Source organism: Telmatherina bonti, assembly GCF_933228915.1.
Source record: "Telmatherina bonti genome assembly, chromosome: 17".
In the NCBI taxonomy this organism is placed as follows: Eukaryota; Metazoa; Chordata; class Actinopteri; order Atheriniformes; family Telmatherinidae; genus Telmatherina; species Telmatherina bonti.
Window position 1 is genome coordinate 8,175,888 of NC_136615.1, and position 22,409 is coordinate 8,198,296.

General features: G+C 38.3%; 2 protein-coding genes across 5 annotated transcripts in view; both read left to right on the plus strand.

The window, feature by feature from the left end:
* Nucleotides 1-1,354, plus strand: part of camk2b2 (calcium/calmodulin-dependent protein kinase (CaM kinase) II beta 2) — a gene marked incomplete at both ends in the record, with an annotated part of 54,229 nt that extends 52,875 nt beyond the window's left edge. For all 4 annotated transcript variants that reach the window (XM_079257210.1, XM_079257209.1, XM_079257212.1 and 1 more), the window contains 2 exons: nucleotides 943-1,037; nucleotides 1,119-1,354. In XM_079257210.1, coding sequence (XP_079113336.1) covers nucleotides 943-1,037; nucleotides 1,119-1,354 — 331 coding nt within the window. The remainder of the gene's footprint in view (nucleotides 1-942; nucleotides 1,038-1,118) is intronic.
* Nucleotides 1,355-13,190: 11,836 nt separating this feature from the next.
* The window catches only part of ogdhb (oxoglutarate dehydrogenase b), a gene marked incomplete at both ends in the record, with an annotated part of 33,113 nt that continues 23,894 nt past the window's right edge, over nucleotides 13,191-22,409 (plus strand). The window contains 3 exons of the mRNA XM_079257045.1: nucleotides 13,191-13,424; nucleotides 19,519-19,707; nucleotides 20,981-21,074. Of these exons, the coding sequence (XP_079113171.1) occupies nucleotides 13,191-13,424; nucleotides 19,519-19,707; nucleotides 20,981-21,074 (517 nt within the window). The remainder of the gene's footprint in view (nucleotides 13,425-19,518; nucleotides 19,708-20,980; nucleotides 21,075-22,409) is intronic.

A 22,409-nucleotide genomic window follows, 5' to 3' on the forward strand; every position in this document is an offset into this window, starting at 1 on the left:
ACAAAAAGCCTTTTAATTTATCATAAAAAATGTGCAGGCACTGAATCAAACCAACAAAATAATAAATCAGATTGTTGAAAATGAAACCGATCCAAAAGGTTTAAGCAGCTTAAAGAATTTGTTCTGCTGACATTTTAACTAAGTTTTTATTTTCCTCATGGAGGTAATTAATTCAATAAGTAGGCAAATAAGTTTCACTTCTTTTTTATCATCATCCATCTTTATTCCTGACCCACCGGTCCACATCAGCAATTAAAAAACACAAATAAAAAATAAGTAAGTAAATAAATAGGTAAATAAATAAAAATAAGTAAGTAAGTTAATAAAGAAGTAAATAAATAAAAATAAGTAAGTAAATAAATAGGTAAATAAATAAGTAAATAAATAAAAATAAGTAAGTAAATAAATAGGTAAATAAATGAATAATTCATTCATTCATTCATTTTCCAAACCGCTTATTCCAATTCAGGGTCGCGGGGAAGCTGGAGCCTATCCCAGCTGGCTTTGGGCGACAGGCAGGGTACACCCTGGACAGCTCGCCAGTCCATCGCAGTAAATGAATAATGATATAGTTAAAAATAATATACTTAACTGATTAAAATCTGTGGTTCCCCGCTTAGGGGATGCTGAGAGAAGATGTTACCAAACTGGAATAAAATGACCATGTTGGGACTTTTTCATGTCTACTATGTGCCATCTTTATTTATTCTAACACATATCCTGAAGTCTTACATAATTTCTAAATTGTTCCCTTTACTGCGACTCCTAAAAGATTCATTTAGACTTTGTGGTTGCAGAGATTTAATCAGTTTATTATACAATTCTAAAAACAGAGGCCTGAAAGAGTAAAGAAACTTGTTGTTTAATGCTGTATAATATGTAAAAGAATTGACAACAAATAACAACGTTATTCAAAAGCATATATTGTCTGGTTTTTTGCAGGAAGATCTGTGACCCTGGTCTTACCTCCTTTGAGCCTGAGGGGCTGGGGAATCTGGTGGAGGGCATGGACTTCCATAGGTTTTACTTTGACAATCGTAAGGCTGCTGCTTCACCGATTTTTACTGGTAACGTTTCAACGTTTCAACATCCTGAAGTGGTTTCCTCTCTGTTCTCAGTCCTTTCCAAGAACAGCAAACCCATCCACACCACTATCCTCAACCCTCACGTGCACATGATCGGAGAGGACGCAGCCTGCATCGCATACATCCGACTGACGCAGTTTGTGGACAACCAGGGCCGTCCCCGCTCCAGCCAATCAGAAGAGACGAGGGTATGGCACCGCAGGGACAGCCGGTGGCAAAACGTCCACTTTCACTGCTCAGGAGCTCCTGCTGCGCCGCTGCAGGGATGAGGTATGACTCTCACACGGCATGTTAGGACTGGAGGGAGCAGCAAGACAGGACAGATTTAGAGATGCATTTTCAGTTTCATCTGCAAATTTGGACACTTGCACCATTTTTATTCTAGGTACTGATTAGAAAGTTGTTTCAGTTCTTGTTAAATAATAAATATGGGCTTATTTGAAGGGAATTCATATATAAAAGGGAAGAAAGGTTTAGGAACCATAAAGGCCGTTTGGCAGATATTTAATCCAAACATGTGAAAAGTGATTAATAACTAATTAACCAAACATCCATGTCTTTGTCTGGAGCAAGAGCTAATCAGACCAGTTAGCCAGAAATAAAATATGGATTTCTTATCATTTAAAAACCATTTCTAACATGTTTTCTTCAGGCTTGATTGCAGTGGTTTGTGGGTTTTCCTGCCTTTAACGTGGCTTCAACACGAGAAACATTAGATACTGTAAATTAATTTGCATCTTCTTCACCTAAACATGTCCTGGGTTGTTCTTGCAGTTTGTTTTTAGATCATTGTGAAGCTCCGTCCAGTCCGACCATACAGTATGTTCCAGTAAACCCTTGTTCCAGGTGCTAACATGCCATGAGTCTTCTACAAACCCTCACATCTCCTTCCTGCTTTTCTCTGCTACAGCTTCCTTCCCCCAAACAATGCTGTTTCAGTATCGCTTCAGCTTTGTAAATGTAATCTTTTGCCAAAGTCTAATTTGGTCCTCCTGTTCTTAAAGTTCATTAATGGTGATGATTTAACTAATTTGCTTAATCAGTTTAGTTGGGTTAAACTAGTCCAATTAAAAATGTATTGGTTCAATTGAGTTTTTTCCTTTAATTTACTTTATTTAAATTGAATACTTGACCTTTTAAATCATGTTGTCTCAACAAGTGTTGGAGCTCATGTAGATCATACATTATTTCATTACTTGGAAACTTATAAAACCCCACCTAGTTTCTTATTTTGAGTGCATGTTGAGTGTTTGTTTTATATTAATGACATCGAGAGCGATGTCTTCCTCTTGAGCCTTTTTTTCCACATGCTAAATAACCTGCTAAAATCTGCGAACAACTGGCTGTTTAGCTCCGTTTGAAGTGTGTAATCTGCTTTCAGGAAGCTTGAGAAAAGTGGGAAGACAAAACCCGGATGTACAAACTGATTTTCATTTATATATTCATTTTTAATTTCTCTTTTGTCAGAATGCTACAGTTGGAGCTACAACAATGCACACAGCTCGCTCTTTCGTTACATAATCGCATTTCTTTTCTTACGTGTAGGTTCTGAACAGACACAGCTTGTGGACAAAAAGAGATCAGAGTGTTTTAACCTGCTGTCCAGACAGCTGGAAGTTTGTTCCATCCATCCCAGTGATGTTCAGCCTGATGTCAGATTTGAGAAACACATCATGTTTACCTGCCGTCAGAGAGTTGCATGCAGTGGAAAGGCTTTAGCTTATTGTAGCAGTTATACAACAGTTTAAACACACTACTCTTGGTGTGTAAGGAATCTCTGTCCATTATTGTTGTGAAAGTTCAGAACTTGTAATGATGCTTCCTAGTGCTACATGTTGACTCGGTTGCTCTAATAGTTCCCTCCATAGTGGATTTAAATAGGTTTTAAACATATTCCAAAGACAAGAGAATTGGTATCTGTTCCAGATCTTCGACCTGCTACTCTGATGAAGAAGAGAAAACCTTCACCGCTCCACTAGTTTGTTTCATTTCCTTACTTCAAGCTATTTAAAAATGCTCCTGTTTCTGAAGGGAATTAGGGGCAATTATTTGCAATTTTTACATGAAAGAGCTTTAATTTCTCTCTCTTCACGCAGTGTGGATATAAACACGCTTAAATAAGAACCCAAAAGGTTTGCTCATAACCGAGTCCCAAAGCATAAATATCAGAATCAGTAAATTCAAATTACCAAGAAACATGTTTGAACTTTTTTTTTCCATAAACTCTTGAGATTAGACTGATGAAACATAACTAGCAAGAGCTGATGTCACATTTAAATCTGTAAAAACTGGAGGCACTTGTCTGTACATTCATCGCATGGACACAGACATGGCTTCTGATGTATTCACTGGTTTTTTTCCCAGGTAGCATGAGGAGGTGGAGCAGAGCCGAAGTGGATGATCCAAGAGGAGGAATCGGGGCTGAGAGAGAGGTGCAGGTGCATGTAGAGGGGGGGGTTGAGGATTCTGGGGTTGGAGTCGTCCTCCTGCACTCTGCACACACTCTCTCGATGACCACGGCGGACAGTTAAAGCTCAACCTACATGACATCACAGAGCAAATCAGCTGCAACAAAGAGACTCCTTTAGCCTGCGTCTCCTGGAGAACACCTGTCCTTTATCCTGTCGGCCTCACGTGAGGCTCTCTCCTCGTTTCCAACATGAAGTTATTAATCCTCGTGTTATTATGGCTGCAGCCTATCATTGTGCTCTTACAACTGTTCAGTATTATTATTATTAGCCATTTGAATCTCTCCTTTGTTTTTTTTTTTTTATGATGAGCATGACTCCTACATGTACTCTTAATATTACCTGTGGCTGTTTCTCTGCACGACTAAGACCGCCTGTGTGAAATGAACAAACAGAATCACGAGTCTCGCCGTGAGAGACCAGTGGGTGTTTTTAATTATACAGTTCTTTTGTTGTTTTTTCTTTTTTGTTGCCTCTTGTTGTTTTTACCTTTTTCTCTGGAGTGTAACTACCCTTGACCCGACACCTCTGTGTGTGCACCGGACCCTTCAGAGCCGCTCTGTGAGACAGTGAAAACCATGCAGCATGCTAAGATATTTCTGTCATTATTTAAGATTCTCTGTGTGCCGAACATTGCAAATGATCTACTGAAACTATGACAGTGGTTAAAAATAATAGTATCCTGCTGTTTATGTACGCTTCCAGTTTCCTTGTGGTGGTATTTACTTGCATGATATTCCAAGTTAAAGCATTACTAAGTTGGATGTTAACGTACATTTTAATTGGTCGTTTTTTCTTTTTGAACTGAACTGCTGGTGAACTTTAAAATGTTGCCTAAACTGTTGAAAATGCAAACTGTTCATTTGTTTATAAAAATGTGTTGTTGGTGAGGATAATGACAGCCTTTTGACAGATCGCTGCCTCAAGTTCAGATTTAAAATGGCTCCATTTACTGTTTTCATCAGCATGAAATGCCTGGTTTGTTGCACAGGTTTTATCCTGACTTACTTAGCTCCATCACATTGAAAGACATTTGTGTAACACCTACCTGGTGGCTTGTTTAGCTTGCAAACAGAAATAAAAACACTAATTTTCAGCCCACTGTTTTGAATCAAGAGGCTGACCAATCAGGGCAGACTGGATTGTTTGTGGGCGGAGCCTTAAAGCAACAGGAGCTAAAACAGCATTTTAGACCGAAGGTAACGGTTGTCTTAGCAATGTACAGACTGAAAAGATGTGTACGTTTAAGCACTTAAACCTGCTGTAATAGATCCCTGAAATAAATTTATAAACCTCTATATGCACATTATGGCTCCTTAAAGACTTTACCATGCTAAATATGTTCAAGTGAAACAAGGCATTTCTATGAGGAATATGAGGCCAAGAGCTTGCACTGAGTAAATAAATCTGATGCATTTAAACTGATAATTGAAGCCTGTGATTTTTTTTTATGTTTATTTGGATTTTTTTAAAAACCATTTGACAGTGTTGTGTGTTGAGGTGTTAATGTTACTGAGGACATTTTTTGTTCTTCAGTGTAAAAGATGTTTCTGACAAAGTTGATCTTCTTAGACTTGTAGCTTCACAGTGAGTCTGCGTTCATAGTGCTGTTTTCAGAAACCAGATATAAATCTACTAGCAGTCCAAAATCCTCTCAAATCCAATAAATGTTTATTAAATGATGGCAGAAAGCACAGGTAATGCTTTATGGAGTGTTTGCCTGTTAACCCAGTGTCAACATTCACATGACTTAAACTTTGGATTGAAGTTATTTATCAGCTAGGAAAGCATAGTTGTTGGGTTGAAGCAGCACAGTTAGCTGGTTATTCAGTTTCCTCTCTTCTAAGAGTACAGAAGCTAATGTCATATGTAAACCACGGGGTTTAATACATATACAACTTGTATCAGAGTCTGTGGTTTTGCCTTTAGTATATAAGAAGAGAAAACTACAACTTTGTCAGCCGTTTTTCAAAAACATAACAGGGAAAGATATTGGAAAAAATGCTGCTTATTGGTAATTGTTTTCATTATTTTCTGATTAAAAGAAAAGAAAATAGTAATATACTTGTTAAAACTATAATTATAATAATAACTTGTTAAAACTGTAATTATCATGGTTTATTGCTGTACCTCACCTGTTTTATCCTATAATATTTTACTATTATAGCGGTTAAAATGCCAAAAGTATCTCCAAACTATTAAAACAGAGCCTATATTGCTCCCGTGCTCAATATTTTACAAATTATAAATATACACTTTATTTAGAAATCAGTACTTGAGGTAACGCACGGCAAATCCCAACTTATTAAGAAAGCTGTCTTCTAAGTGAAGAGTTTATAGTACTGTAAATATGTTGTATTGTTCATGGGACATTCAGCTTATAAGGTCAAACATTTAAACCAAAAAAGGCTCATGTTTCTAATAAAGATAGAGCAAAACTGAAAGTTCACTTTAGAAATGTAAGGTTAGTGGCTAAAACGAAGAATGACATGACATTGAGACAAGGTATGTATTTACACAATCCAAAGGGTTATCATCTAAAACTGTTTCCCAGTCTTGGATCTGAGGAACTCCTGTCCTCTGGGGTCACAGAGTCCTGCAGGTTTTAGATGTTTCCCTGCTGCAACACCTGATTTAAATTAATTGTGCATTAACAGGTAGAATTATTTTATTTGAATCAAGTGAGAAAAACCTGCAGCACACTGGCCCAAGAGGTCCAGAGTTAGTGCTTCCCTGGCTTTAATATCCCTGATTTAAAGATATGAATAAGATCATAATTGTTTAATAAGCCTGACAATGCAGGGTTTGACTTGCACAGCCATCTAAAGCATTTAAAGTTACTTCTAAATATTTAAAATTTAGGACACAAAGACAAACTTATTAGTAATAAGAACTGAAAACGTTTCTCCTCACTTCCAAAAGGAAAAATGTCTCCATGTCTTCCCAAATACAGATTAAAAGTGTTAAAAAAAATTAGGTAAACTTTAACATTAGAGCAGCTAATTATGAACTACATGTCAAAGAGAGAGAAAAAAAATTAGGTTACGCGATTAATGATTCCTTTCCTATAATTCAGACAGAAAAAGAGCTGATAAATTTGTACATTTTGCTTTGTTTATTTTTTATTATCCATATTTATTTATAAACTACTTAACAGCAATGACCAAAGTCCTCCACAGTAAAGAAAGAATAAGAAGAAGACAGGCCAAGGTTAAAAATACAGAACAAAAGAGCGACTAAAGAACTTGCAGAGCTCAAACCTCCACCAACCACTCCATACGTTTACATGGGAGTTTTAATTCCTGTTTAATCCAGAATAAAAGTTTATTCCGCTTTAAACTGATGAAAAACGACCATGTAAACACTTAATTCCTAATGCAAATTTCTATTCAGAATTAAACTTAATTCCGATGTTAGTTTCTAGTTTATTCACATTTTAATCCCGAACTATTTAATTCCTCTGTCATGTAAACCTTCGTTCCGCTCTAAGTTAATTCCGGTCGTTCTGAGCATGCTCGTTACCTCGTCCTGTCCCGATGACGTGTGTTGTTTTACCTCCCGTGTTCGGTGGTCTATCTTTCTTCTCCTTCTCAGTTGCTGCAGAAAGTGAAGTGATGTTAAAAGTGTGCCTCTTCCTTCCCATTCAGGACACGCTGTGACAGTATTAGTACTTTAATCAGATCAATGAGGAAGTTGCTCCTTCTTCCATTAATGAGTGCTGGGCTGTGTTGTAACGTTTAAGCTGTTTAAACTGGTGTGAAAGAGCCTCCTGATTTCTTTCCCTCTGTTCAGGTGAGCGATAAGGACGTGACTGAGAAACGCTGACTGGGCATTTTTAAAACAAAGCTTTTCTACATTGCAAGCGGCAACCTCTGGCGGTAAAAAGTGAAATCTATGCGGAAGTGCATGAAACTGCAGTTCCCCCTTCATCCACTAGGGGCTGCAAAACAGAGCAAATCCCCATAGACTCCCATGTTAAAAAGACCAACTTCACAGCAGAAATAAACATGTTTACAGCCTGGTTCAAAAATCCATTTTAGGTTTATAGGTCAGGTTTACCTTCATGACAACTGTGGGGGGAGTGAATTTTTTTTCTAACTCGCCTGTTTAAAAGTAATTAAATCTTGAAGTTCGGCATATTTAGGGGCGTGTCCTTTTGATTGACAGGTACCATTTTCCCACTTCAAGTCAGAAGAATGTAGAACAACCGCGATTTTTAGCCGGTTAACAACGTGACTTAGCTTTAGCCCACTTACCTCCATTAGCTGGTTAGCTCCTGTTATCTTCGGGTTAGTCAGTTAGCTCTTAGCTACAGAAAGCTCAGAGTTCGCACGATGTCAATCATCCTCCATGACGCTCACAGCCCCCCTCTCAGCTCCACCTCTTTGCCCATATTTGTATTTTCCGGGTGAGATGACGTGCATGACGCTGCCAACATGGCGACGGCAGGTACCGCCCACCGAGCTTCAATTCAGCTCTTCAGAAACCTACGGGTGACGTCACGGAGGCTCCGCCTGTCTCTTTATACACAGTCTATGCAGCATTGCCATTACATATTTCTCCTTTTTCCGCAGGTCTTCCTGAATAAGTGCAGTTGTACATGTTGTTCTGTCTTTCCTGTCCTCCCCACCCCAACCAGTCGAGGCAGATGGCTGCCCTCCCTGAGTCGGGTTCTGGTTTTCTTCTTGTTAAAATTGAGTTTTTTCCTTCCCACTGTCGCCGCGTGCAGCTCAGGATGGGGGATTGGATTGAAGTCATGACTCGATGCCATCAGTTGGTTTCTATTAGCTATTCTGTCTATGAATTGGCTTGAACTGATGTGTCTGATAAGTGCCCTGAGACAACATTGCTGTGAAGTGGCGCTGTACAAATAAAGCTGAACAGAAATTGAATATACCTTAAGGATCAGCTGGACAACAGACTTAACTGGAAACTCAAGACAAAATCCAATCATCATCATGTCTCTATAACTGCACTCAAATGTTTATATAATGCACTGTGTGTTCACTGTAAATATTATAAATGTGTATAAATAACTTTTTTTGTCTTTTTAGTTTACATCCTGTGTTGTCCCTGCTTCTCAACCCCGGCTAGGCGGTGAAAAATGGATGGATGGATCCTGTTTTACTGGCGTTAAGTCACTGATGCTGCGATGGAAGATCCACAACATGTTGATGCAGGCACTGAAAGATCTGAGCTGCCGTCTTAAGTAGAAATTGCTCTGTTCTCTCTTGTTCCTCCAAGTTTAAAGTTGTTTACTTGTCACATGCACACCGAAGATAGCAGTGAATTACAGTCCTGCATGTTCCCACAGCTGTGCTAACACCTGAAAACCAGGAGTTTTCCTCTCCTGCTACCATGCCATACTTCTAGTGTTAAAGGAACTGATCTGTACTGGTTCAGTGCTGGGGGAAACTGGAGCTACTGGAGCTGATTGCTGCATCAGCAGCTGAGCATAATGGAAAATTCTTCACATCCTTTCAATAACACAATGAGAAGCTTCAGTCACTTCTCAGAAAAGAGCTGAGAAGGATTTTACTTGTCATGGAATATTTCTACTTTGTTGTGTTGGTACTTTTGTTAAATGAAGGATCTAAATACCTCTATCAACAAAGATCCGTCATTAGTCATTAGTGACTTTAATGCTGCGTGGATGACAGCTCGGTCAACTCGCTCTTTATGTAATCAGTGTCAGGAGTACAAAGGTTGAAATGAATGGCTTTGTTCTGGGTGGAGCAATGAATGAAGTATATTTTGCACTGAACCAGAGTGTACAGATGTACTTGTAAAAGTACAACAGGTCACAAATCATGTTTTATCTAAACGGTGAGGTCGTCTGGTCTTCATGGCGTATTTGAGTTGGACTGATTTCCTCTCACTTTGCTTTGTCATTATGTATCATGTCACCAGGCTGTAAAAACAGTTTACACACACTACTTATTACACAGGTAAATAGTAAAAGTATGTAGAGCAACAGTGTACACTAGTTTTTCTGTTTCCGTTGTACATTATTGTACATAAAAATCTATTAAATACACAGTATATATTAAATAAGTGTATACTGTAATTAAATATGATTCAGACAGGTACATTTATAACAGTTGTGTTCTATTAACACAATAAGTCATTAATAATGGATGTTATTGGCTTTAAATGAGGTGAAATTTATGTGAGTGGATTTTCAGATAAGTTCATGAAACTTATACGTCACCCAGATAAAGTGTATCATTCATTCATACGGGGCACTTTCTGGCCAATAAATGAATATGATGAGGAATTTCTTTATTTGTTCATTTCATGTTCACTTTAACTTTACATTGTTATACATGAACAAATAGGCACAGATAGAAGATTAAATCTTATATAATCTGCCCCATAAAGCACCTTTCGAATAATAATAATATGTTGAGTTGACTTAACTAAATTAAATTAACCCCCACCCTAACCAGGTCACCACACACTACCTCAGCAAAAAATAAGAGAGAAAAACAAACAAACAAAAAAAAACCATCTCATAATTCTATCCTTGTACATTTTTTAATATGAAAACATTGTGCAACATTGTGGCTCTTTGTTTCAGGATTTCCATAACTTAGCTCCGTAAACAGACACACACCTGTCTGTGTGTGAATAAACACAAGATCATGTGAAGTACATACCAAGTGCAAATGTAGAAAACATGTTTTCATATCATCATACTGGCGCTGTTTTCTCCCTGTAGCTAAACAAACATGTTCACTGTTTGCAGATTGTTAATTAACTTCATGTCATGCCAGGTGTCGCCTCAGGCGCTCGGATGTTCTGATCATCCACCACATTCTTACCTCTGCATGAGATCAGCAGACTCTACACTTGTTGCTTTTAGCTGATGTGCTTATAATTGTATTTTTAATGATTTTGCTGGTAAATCATATAAATTTTTAAACTAAATTCATCATGTATGTGTGCTTTCTGTGAGTTTATCTGCTCTACTTTATTAACAGTTTGTTTGGTCTAAATATTAACATTAAATTTTTATTAAATGACACTTTAATATGTCAGTGCTGCTTTTCTATTTTATCCAATTTTTGGTCAGTTTAAGGTTTATCTATTTCTTTTATGTCACTGCTGCAGCTTTTTTGGCAGTTGTATTAAGGAGGTCCTGAGAGAAAATAGGTTGGAAACTTCTGATGGATAATAATATTATAAGGTTAATACTTAAATACTCATTTTATACATGTGATGACTGTAACATCCTTGTTGTTCACAAGACTGGCAACTGTAAAAAAAAAGAAATAAAAATTTGTTTTGTTTAATTTACCAATTATTTATTAATATCTTTCATTTTTATACAATAAAAACAATAGAAAATTATTATTATATTATTATTATTATTATTATTATTATTTCAAAGCTTTACTGAGAATTATCAATTCAAGAATACATCCACAAGAACGTAGTGATGCATATAGTGAGAGCAGCAAACTGAGAGAATATGAAAACATATTAAGAGAAATAGAAAAAATAAATAAATAAAAGAAAAAGAAAGAAAAAAAAAACCCCAATATTATTCATATTATTATTGGTATACTTTTTTTTTTTTTTTTACTATTCATAATTATTCATATTGTCATTCAAACAAATACCTTAAACTCAGAGCAAATATTGACTATTTTAACAGCCTTATGTTTTGTATTGGAATACAAGTTGAGACAAACTTCTCCAGTTTCAGCCTTTAGCACCAAAAAAGTGGAGTTTTTCTTGTAAACTTGCATTTATGAATGTGATGTTTGGCCACAAATAAAATTAGATTTACAAGAAAAAGTGCATTACTATTAAAAAAAAACAACAACAACAAAAAAAACAAAACAAAAACAAACAAGTATAACATCGTTGTAGTACAAGGAGAAATCAGGAAGAATATTAGCAATAATAAATGAATGAACATCTCTCCAGAGATTATATGTGACCTGACAGGACCAAAACAAATGAAACGGTCTCAGGATGTAGACCACAAACACAGCTTTTCACATCCACATTCATCTGAAACTTATTTATACGGATATTTGTGGGATAAAATCTGTGGAGTAACTTAAAGGAGACTTTTTTCCACTTAGTTTGTTAATAAAAACCTCTGAGGTAAGGACCAGACTTTCTCCCAAAACAGAAAATGATTTCTTAGTACGTCCCGTTCAGCTGACGTCACCGCCGGCGTGACGCACATCAGGACCAGAGCCAAGGCGCGCACCCGCAGCTCATGCCTGCGCACACACGCGCAAACAGACGCAGGTTGCTCACGCGCTGAGCTCGCAACACCGGAGGTCGCAGAGGGAGAAGCCGCGCGCGTACCTGCAGAGAAAAGGTAAGAAACCTGATGGAAATGACGTGTTTGAGCTCGCGCGTCTCTTCGCAGAGGAAAACTAACTTTTCTGTCCAGTTTGTAAATGGGAGTGGGTCACGTGACCCTCAGTTTGCTTCGTAAGCGCTCCTGTTCACTGTACCTGAGTCGCGTTCCGGGGGCTCGCGCTCCTTCTGCCATATTACTGTATATATAATATAGAAACTAGATGTTTCTCTAGTTTAAACTGAAGCGATTTGCACCAAATCAGACATGGAAAAGTAACATTTTGCTCTTTGAGGTGCATGAACGTGAGTTGTTGGAGTTAAAGAGATTATTAACATGGACTGTGGATTGATCAGGGGATTAATCAGTAATGAAAACAAGACTTTATGGTTGCAGCCTTAATGAAAATGTTCCTTCAGTGGTGAAATGGCTTTAAGAGTGGAATTTGTTCTACAGATTTTCATGCTTGTTATATTAAATCATTTCCCATCCCATGCTTAAAGTCTGCACACCTTGTTGAAATGTAAGATATATTATATATATATATTAAAACTAAATGATTTAAATTCTCTTCTTAATGTGAATCTGAACCTGTAATTCTGCAATTAAATAATCAAAGTCCTTCAGGGTTGTCAACACAGTTTATTAGGGGTAGGAAAATCTACTAGAAAAATCGAAAACCGGGATTTTTTTTGGCTTCACAATTTTAAAATCAATTTTGTAACAAAAAAAAAAAAAAAAAAATCATTTTTCCCCAAATAAACAAAAATAATCCATTATAAGTTTTTTGTCATTTTTATTGCTTTTATTGATCTTTTAACTTGTCTTCTTGGGCATTATAGCAGCAGAATGATGGTCTGGCTGCTGTGTTGTTGTTTTTTTCCTCATTGAAATCAGGAAAACTGACAAGCAAAAAAAAGTTTTAAACATATTTTTTGTTTTTTATCTACAAAAATCAGCAATATCAAAGAATTGTGAGAATCGCAATTTAAATTGAATTGGCACCCAAAGAAATCTGAATCGAATTGGGACAAAAGCATGTCGTCACAGCCCTACTGTTTATCGTACAGTTTTATCTATAGTTATATTTTATTCATTAATAGATTACTTTTTCCCTTTTATGTATACGTTCCATCTAGACTAAAGAGGAACCAGAGGAGGCGAGGCGAAAGGGAAGAAGTGGGATTCCTGGGAAAAACTTCACTAGTACAGCCCAGAGGAGCTGGAGGATCCCCTCATTCAGGATACATCTACTGCATCCATCTTCTCCCAGTAGGAAAGTGCAGGGTAAGGAGCAGTGGCTGAGCTGCAGGAATGCACCGCTTAAGGACTACAGTTGCAAGGCTGCGGCCTTTAACAGCTGCACAGACAGCCCAGAGTCTGTCGCAGACCAGACTGACAGGGCTGGATGGGCGCAGAAGGACGTTTCCGCCTGCGAGGCACCTGAATGCCTCTGTGGCTGCTGAGCCCTTCCTTAATGGCACCAGCTCTAATTATGTTGAAGAGATGTACTACGCCTGGCTGGAAAATCCAAGGAATGTGCACAAGGTACAGTAAGCCGATGTCTGATGTTGTGGATGAGTGATGTTTGCAGAAAGTGTTGAATTTGATCTTCATGAGAACACTCATGTCCACGTGAGAAAACTGCAACTAGTCAAGCTGTTGTTATAAGATGCCGCGCCCATATTAGTAGTAACTGGTTGATAAAGTGAAGCGTTCACAGATTTCTTCATCTACTCATAATTAAGCCATTAGTTATGGCTAATTAATTATTTTCTTACTGCTTATAGTCCAGTTCAGGGTTGCAGGGAAACTGGAGAATATCCCAGTAAGCATTGGGCGAGAGCATAGACTGTATATAAAGAGATGGGCGGAACCTCCGTGACGTCACCTGTAGGTCTCTGAAGAGCTGAATTGAAGCTCGGTGGGCGGTTCCTACCATCACCATGTTGGCAGCGTCATGCGCGTCGTCTCGCCCAGAAAATACAAATATGGGCAAAGAGGTGGAGCTGAGAGGGGGGCTGTGAGCGTCATGGTGGATGATTGACATCGAGCGAACTCCTAGCTGCCTGTAGCTTAGAGCTAACTAGCTAACACGGCGATAACAGGAGCTAACCAGCTAACGGAGGTAAGCGGGCTAAAGCTAAGTCACGTTGTTAACCGGCTAAAAACCGTGGTTGTTCTACGTTCTTCTGACTTGAAGCGGGAAATCGGGTACCTGTCAATTAAAAGGACACGCCCCTAAATATGCCGAACTTCGAGATTAAATTACTTTAAAACGGGCGAGTTAGAAAAAGATTCACTCCCCCACAGTTGTCATGAAGGTAAACCTGACCTATTAAACCTAAAATGGATTTTGGTTCCAGGCTGTAAACATGTTTATTTCTGCTGTAAACATGTTTATTTGTGCTGTAAACATGTTTATTTCTGCTGTGAAGTTGGTCTTTTTAACATGGGAGTCTATGGGGATTTGCTCTGTTTTGGAGCCCCTAGTGGATGAAGGGGGAACTGCAGTTTCATGCACTTCTACGTAGGCTTCACTTTTAACCGCCGGAGGTTGCCGCTTGGGCGAGAGGCAGAGAGCACCCTGGTCTTATCGCCAGTTCATCACTTGCTCATCTGGCAAGTTAAAACTTTCTGTAATGCGGCTTTATTTCCTTCGCATTGTCTTGCAGAGTTTTTTTTTATTGATTGATTATAAACATTAAACATGTACTGACATGTTTGCTGTGTAAGATGAAATTTGTGCAACGCCTGGAAAACATTGTACCCTGAACATTTAACTAGATTAGTCTGTGTTTCCTGGAAGGAAGCCGTACCTAGAAGGAAATCTCATGTTCCAGTCAGACTCTGTCTTACGTCCGAAGTCTGTTTTCCTGCAGCTGTTCACCTCTGCTCACCTCTGAACATTTCATGTCACATCGGTCTCAATGTTTGCATTGTGTACTCTGCACGTTGTGTACTCCTGTGTACCCTTCACCCACTTCCTGTAGGTTCAGAAAAGATCAAAACGCGATGTAAGCGGTGACAGCTACCAGGCCCAAAATCTAATGGGGTAAAGTTTACACAAATAGTCCCTCTCATCCATCTGCTTGGCTTTTTTGTTTTTTGCATGTTTCAGTTGTAAAGCAGTAGCAGGAAGCCATGGAGCAGAGAGTACGTTAGCGATAACCAGGCCAAAGCCAGGCGGTTGCACCAGGTGAAGAACATTGGAACAAACCTCTCTGGTCTTCTGCTAACAAACATGACTGAACTAATGAAAAATACAACATATTACAGATTACAGTCTGACTTTGTAGCGCACCATTTGCATTAACACAATTTATATTTACATTTAGCGCTACACACAAAAAAACGCATTGTACTTAAGGTTTGTTGAATGATTCCTCACTTCCTTTCTCATTTACAAATTTGATTTATTAAAATAAATCAAAGTTATTTATTAAAAAAAACTACTATGACATTGAAAATTCCATCTGGGATTAAGAAAATATTTATGCCAATAAAGCATTTCAATTCATTTAATGTAAAAGTGCTTTTTAATTCTCTGAAGGGAAATTAGAACATATTAATCTGTTTTTTTTTTTCATCTAAAGGTTCGAGTCCTGAATCATCAACGTTTCTGCTACTATTATATCTTGTATGTTTGCAACTAGGGATGCATGATACACTTTTTTAGGAGTTCTGATCTGAAACTGGAATATCTGCAGATACCGATATTTGCTGATACCAGATGTGTTTATGTGAACATTATTGTGACTATGGTTATTATTGCTGTTATAACTGTGTAAGATTTCATTAGGTTGTAATAAATGACCCATCCTTTCTGAAATTACCTCACCAATACAAATATAATAACATTACAGGTCGAACCATTTCAACACGTTTTAGTTTGATTTGGAACATTTTACCTAAATACAACTATAAATGTGTGGTTTTGAAACAAAGATCTCGCTTTTAGTGGAACAAAAAAATGTCACATTTAAATATTCAAGGCATTTATTTCTTTTAAAACATGTCCGAAGCATGTCATCAAACACATCTGCGCTGGCTTGACTAGTGTGGTATTGGTACGCTTTTATTAATACCAAGTAAGAGTACACACGCTTGGTGCTGAGCCTTGCAAATAGCACTACATGGAAGTGCACAAAACTTCAGAATACAACTGTGTTCCTGACAGTTAGTTGGGATGAATCCACGGATTTAATCAGTCCAGTGCATGTATGAAACATGTACGCTTTCATTTCTGATGCTGATCTAGTAAAACGTTGCACTCTGTTATAACAGCATAAACTGCATTGGTACAACTTTCTGCATAATGTCATGAGCTCACATAATATCCATTTGAACTTTGGTCTCTTTTAGATTATGACAAGTATGCAGGAACCAGTTTAAGACACATCTCACACAAATCTGCCTCGTTCTGGGCCACTTTTCTTACGTTGATCATTTATTTGGCAGCATATGAGGATGAAACTTTACCTCCTTGGATGGCCTTTTTTTTTTTTTTTTTTTTTTTTACCCATTTTTATCCTGTCAAAGAGTTTTACAATAAGCTGCAAAATGTAATGTTTATTCATAAACTCTATAGTAAATCCACAGTAAGAAATCCATGAGAAAAGTATTATTTATCATATATTCACAATAAAAAAATCATCACCATTCAAACTTTGGACTAGTTAGATGGTTTAAAATGGAAGTAATATTCAATCAGGAGCATTGAACAAGCAGGTCTGCATCATTTACCAGAACCGTGCATTAAAATGATTCTTCAAACAACTTCTGTCCGTATTGAGTTTGACTAAAGTTCTGTCTCATCAACTTTTTAATATTTTTATTATCAACTTTGCTCCAGAAAAGTCTGTGCCTCCTTTGTTGTGGTAAACCCTCTCTCCACTGGAAAAGCACTTTCCCCTTCTCTTCCTCAGCTCCTCATCACTTCTCCTCGCGTCATCCCCCAGCTGATGGAAATGGAGCGGACCTGATGACAAAAAGGGAGAAACATAAAGGTCCTTGTTGGCAAAACAAAGCCAAGAAAACCTTTTTGGTTCAGAAAAAGAGCCGGGTTGGAGCTGGATTTATGAGTATTGTACGTAAATAGTGGCATTAATAATAGCTAAACATGGTTGGAGGAAAAGTTTCTATATAAATAATTCCTTTGTTTGTTTTTTTTTAGTGCCAATATTTATTTTTCCAAGACGTGCAGATGAGAAAAGGATTGGTCAATGTCGATATGTGTGTTTTTTCTTCAAGCCTTAGTTAGTAATAGATCCTATTTTGTTGTTTTGGTCGGCCTTTATGATGCTTTATCTATTGATACATTTATTTGACATAATTTTATCCTCATCATAACTGAGGCTGTCCTAAAAAATATTATGGTGACTGGGATCACAAGAGTTTAGACTCTACATGCGTTTTTGCATTATAAAAGGAGGTGGCGCAAACAAAAACAAAAAATGCTTGAAGTTTTAAGGATTTAAAGAATCCTTATAAATAGTAAAAGTACATGATAGAAACAGTTAAACGCTATGAGCAGTCAGATTAGGTGATTAGATCACTGCTTTTTCTCTGTATTTTCTACTGTTTTTCTGCCTTTAATCAACCTCATGTAGGATTTCCACGAGTGACTCAGTTCCAACAATAATTTTATTATTCAAGTCAAAATTTTCTTTATTTTTTTAAACATTTTTAGTCAACCATCAAAACCATCAAAAATTAATAATATAATCTGATTTATAAGGTAAACACAGCTGTGGAAATTGTGTAAAATTCAGGTTTGGAAACATCCTGAACTTTAAACTTAGCTTCTAGCGAGCCAAGTGGAACAACGTCCACTTGTCGATAAACATCAGCTGCTGGATCAACCTGGAGGTCTTTGACTCACACTTTCACACTTTTTTTAAATACAAAACTGAACACACTTTCTTACATGAACAGCAAAGGGCCTGTTGTAGCAGATGTCCATCAGTCGTCTGTTGTTTCTAACTGTTCCACCTGTTGTAAACAAACACTTACAGGTGTGTGGGAAACATGTCGTATTGCTGATGAGCACAACAGAGGGGGACGTTATAGCACTGATCTGGAAAGCCTCTCATAGCACCAAGCTAATTTCTCTCCTCTTCAAGTAGAAACTCAGATGGTGAAGCAGCGTGAAAGTGAGCTTTATCTCAGCAAATGATCTGGCAGAACTCGCCTGTCAGGTGACTTCATGTCTTACCATTAGGGATGAGCTCCAGTTTCAAGGTATATCATGGAGTGGAAAAGTTGAATGAATACTATTATATACTATTATATATACTATTATATTTTTTATATATTTTTCGTTGTACTGTGCCTTAGGAATGAACCTTATAAATCACAGGGAGCGTGTGCAAGTCAGGTGTACCAGGAGTTATTTACAGGTGTGGTAAAAGCGTATGAGTGTTGTGTGAGTAGCGAAGATGGCTGAGGGGGTGGATGGCGAAGGCGTCGTTAAACCAAATACGGTTTTTTTTTTTTTAAAGCCAGTCATTTAAAAAGCTGTTGGCTTCATCTGGTCGTGATCTCCAGCTCTCGCTTGAGCAATTCGCGGCCGAGTGTGGAGCGGCTGGGATGAGAATCAGCACTTCCAAATCTGAGACCATGGTCCTCAGCCGGAATAGGGTGGATTGCCCTCTCCGGGTCGGGAGTCAGGTCCTGCCTCAAGTGGAGGAGTTTAAATATCTCGGGGTCTTGTTCACAAGTGAGGGAAGGATGGAGCGTGAGATCGACAGACAGATCGGTGCGGCGTCTGCAGTAATGCGGACTCTGTACCAGTTTGTTGTGGTGAAGAAGGAGCTGAGCCAGAAGGTGAAGCTCTCGATTTACCAGTCGATCTATGTTCCTACCCTCACCTATGGTCATGAGCTGTGGGTCGTGACCGAAAGAACCAGATCTCGTATACAGGCGGCTGAAATGAGTTTCCTCCGCAGGGTGGCCGGGCTCTCCCTTAGAGATAGGGTGAGGAGCTCGGTCATCCGGGAGGAGAACAGAGTAGAGCCGCTGCTCCTCCGCATCGAGAGGAACCAGTTGAGGTGGCTCGAGCATCTGGTCAGGATGCCTCCTGGACCTCCCTGGTGAGGTGTTCCAGGCACGTCCCTCTGGGAGGAGACCCCGGGGAAGACCCAGGACACGCTGGAGGGATTATATCTCTCGGCTGGCCTGGGAACGCCTCGGGACCCCCCCGCAGAGTTGGCAAATGTGGCTGGGGAGAGGGAAGTCTGGGCTTCCCTGCTTAGAGTGCTGCCCCCACGACCCGACCCCGGATAAACGACAGAAGATGGATGGATGGATGGATGGATGGATGGATGGATGGTTGGACGGACGGACGGATGGATGGATGGACGGACAGATGGATGGACGGATGGATGGATGGATGGATGGTTGGACGGACGGACGGATGGATGGATGGATGGATGAATAGGTGGATAGATGGATGGATGGATAGGTGGATGGATGGCAAATGAAAACCAATATTCAGGAGCATATACCACGCTAAAACCTTGATGTTTTGCTCAGGGTTCTCATACTGTCAGAATTAGTGCCTATGATCCACCACTGAGGTGAAATCTTTGAGTACTTTATTTAAATGTTCTGAGTGAACCATCTCTTCTTCTCCCTGCAGTCCTGGGATATATTTTTTCGCAACGCTAACGCTGGAGCTCCACCTGGTTTGGCCTACCAGAGTCCTCCGCCACTCAGTGGGCTTTCTGAAGGACAGACCAGAGTCCAGGCACTGATGGGGGTTCAGCCTAATGTGGAGAAGCTAGTGAAGGATCACCTAGCCGTGCAATCACTGATTCGAGCCTACCAGGTACGCTCCAAACACACCTGCACTCTCTTTATTCTTTATTTTATCATTCTATTTCCTGATGCAACAATTACATCACGTTATAGCAGACTGACCTGATGCAGTCCTGTCATTCTAATGGTGGGAAAACATAATTCTCCATCAGGATAGATCATCATTAATAAAGCACAACATCATACATGCACACAGGCTTCAGACTGTGCAGACAGATGGTTTGAGTTTCATGATGTAAAGTACATTTTGCATTATGTGCTAACAACCCTAACAGAGAGGAAAGGCATTATTATCCTTTAAAATTACCAATTTCATGTGTATAAATGTAGTTTTCTTAGTGCTGTTGCAGTATTACTCTAACACATAGCAGCAGCTGTTACACAGTAAGTAAACATCAGCTGATGTTTCAGCCTTGGTAGCTGCGGATGCATTGGGTTGCCGGGTTAGATGTGAGTAGCTGCTCTTTCACCCCCCCATCCTGCCTATCAGTTATCAGCCCCAGCTTAATGACTGGCTTCAATGCTGTTGGTAAATTTGGCAGAAATAAAGCAGTTAAGAGCTTTTCAGTAGTGTCACTATCAACACTTCAGACCTGGAGGTATTATAGTGGAGTCAGATACTTCAATTCAATTTGATTTTATTCAAATAGCACATTTAAAACCGCTCCTGCTGACCAAAGTGCTTCACAGTACAGAAAATACAGATAAAATTATCTCAAGTATAATAAAAAAAATAGAAAAATAAAACTTTGGGTGATTAAACAATAAAATCTTCTAATAAGATAGCAATGAAATAAAATGCAAGTAAAAACTAGTAAAAATACAAAAATATAAAACAATATAAAACAGTATAAAAAGAAAAGGTGTACCCCAAAAAGCTAGATTAATTTATGAAGTTGTTTTTTTTATGTCTTGTCCAGCATTTAGGCAAGCAGAATGATCATCTGGATGCTGTGTTCTGCTGAGCAAATTTACTTTGCCAAGAGAAGCTTTATGGATATAATGATCCCCTTGATTTTCTGGATTTTTATTCTATTTCTATATTTATTTTGCGTTATTGTTTGGATTGTATAGTTTGTTCTGTTGGACCGGACCGGAGAGGACGGAGAAAGAAGAGAAAACCCCTCATAGGAAAAAAGAAAGAGATGATGATGATTGATGGAGTTATTTAGTAAACTTCTGAACACAATTTCAGCCTGACTGGAAGATGCTTTGGCTGCTTTCTAAACACACGTGGAAACACAAAAACTTTCACATTCACTAAACTCTCTGCCTTTTTGTAGGTTCGAGGTCATCACATAGCCAAGTTGGACCCTCTGGGTATCAGCTGTGTAGACTTTGACGATGCCCCTTGCACCATTGGTTTCCAGAACGTTGGTAAGAACAATAATCCTGCTGTATATTGATTTTCCTTTTCTGTGCTGTTTTCTGCCTCCTCTTTTCTGCAGATTCTTTGCTGCTTTATGTTCTTTTCCATCATATTATTCTTTATTGCATGTCATATGTTAGTCTTTGGTGTCTCCTTCTGCCTTCTGCCCTAACAGAATATTCATTTGGGTGATCTTACATCCACCACAGACCTCCTAATCTTTGCTTTGTGTTGAGTTTACTGTGGGTTTTGTCCACCACATGGTTCTGCTGGATCCTCTTAGCATCATACTGCCCACCTGAAGTTCACACATTCTCACATTAAAACTTTTTACTTTCAGGAGACATATAAAGACGGTATTTTTTAAAAAAAAGTTTTAGTTTATTGTTAAAAGGATTATTTGTTGCTGTTTTATAATCAAGCTAGTGGCCACGGATCAGAAAAAACCTGCACTGACAGGTGTTTATCTGCTTCCAGAAGAACCTCAGCTTATAGAAGATAGGTGATATGAACCAGAATTTCTTTATGCTTATTGATTAAAAATGTGGAACATACTTGGTAAATGTTTGATTCTGGTCTCTTTGGGAAACCAGCTCTCTCTTTCCCCAAATAGTCCATCTTGTTGACCAGAGCTACTTCTGCAATAGTGAGGGGAGATTAGAATATTTGAGAAATTTAGGCTTAATGAAAGTATTAGAGATGATGTGAATGAGTAATAAGTTTTAACTCAGTCTTAACCAAGCTTTAAAATGAGCAAAAAGTCGCAGATGGAATAGATTTAACTGGGATAACTAGGAAAAGTGGAAAAGTCAAATCGAATTTTTTTGCTTCACAATTTTGATTTTTTTTTTTTTTTTTTTTTTTTTTGGTTAAAAATAATTGATTTTTTCCCCCAAACAAATAGAAATAATCCATTATAAAATTGTTGTCATTTTTATAGTTGTTATTAATCTTTTTAGTTGTCTTCCTGAGCATTATAGCAGCAGAATGATGGTCTGCCTACTGTGTTGTTTTTTTCCAAACTGAAATCAAGAAAAATGACGGGCAAAAAAAAGTTTTGTCCTTTTTTTATGTTTTTAATTTACAAAATCAGCAATATCGAAGAATTGTGAGAATCGCAATTGAAATCGAATCGGCACCCAAAAAAATCTGAATCGGATCGGGACAAAAGCGTATCGTCACAGCTCTAGAGATTATGTTATGAACAAACATGCTTGATTGCATTTTTTTTTTTTACATTTACTTATCGTGCAAAAGCCGGTTTGTAAAGTATGTTAGGCAGTTATGGAGAAGGATGCCAGACAACTGATAGTCCTGATCACAGAGCTGGGTCAAGAAAAAGG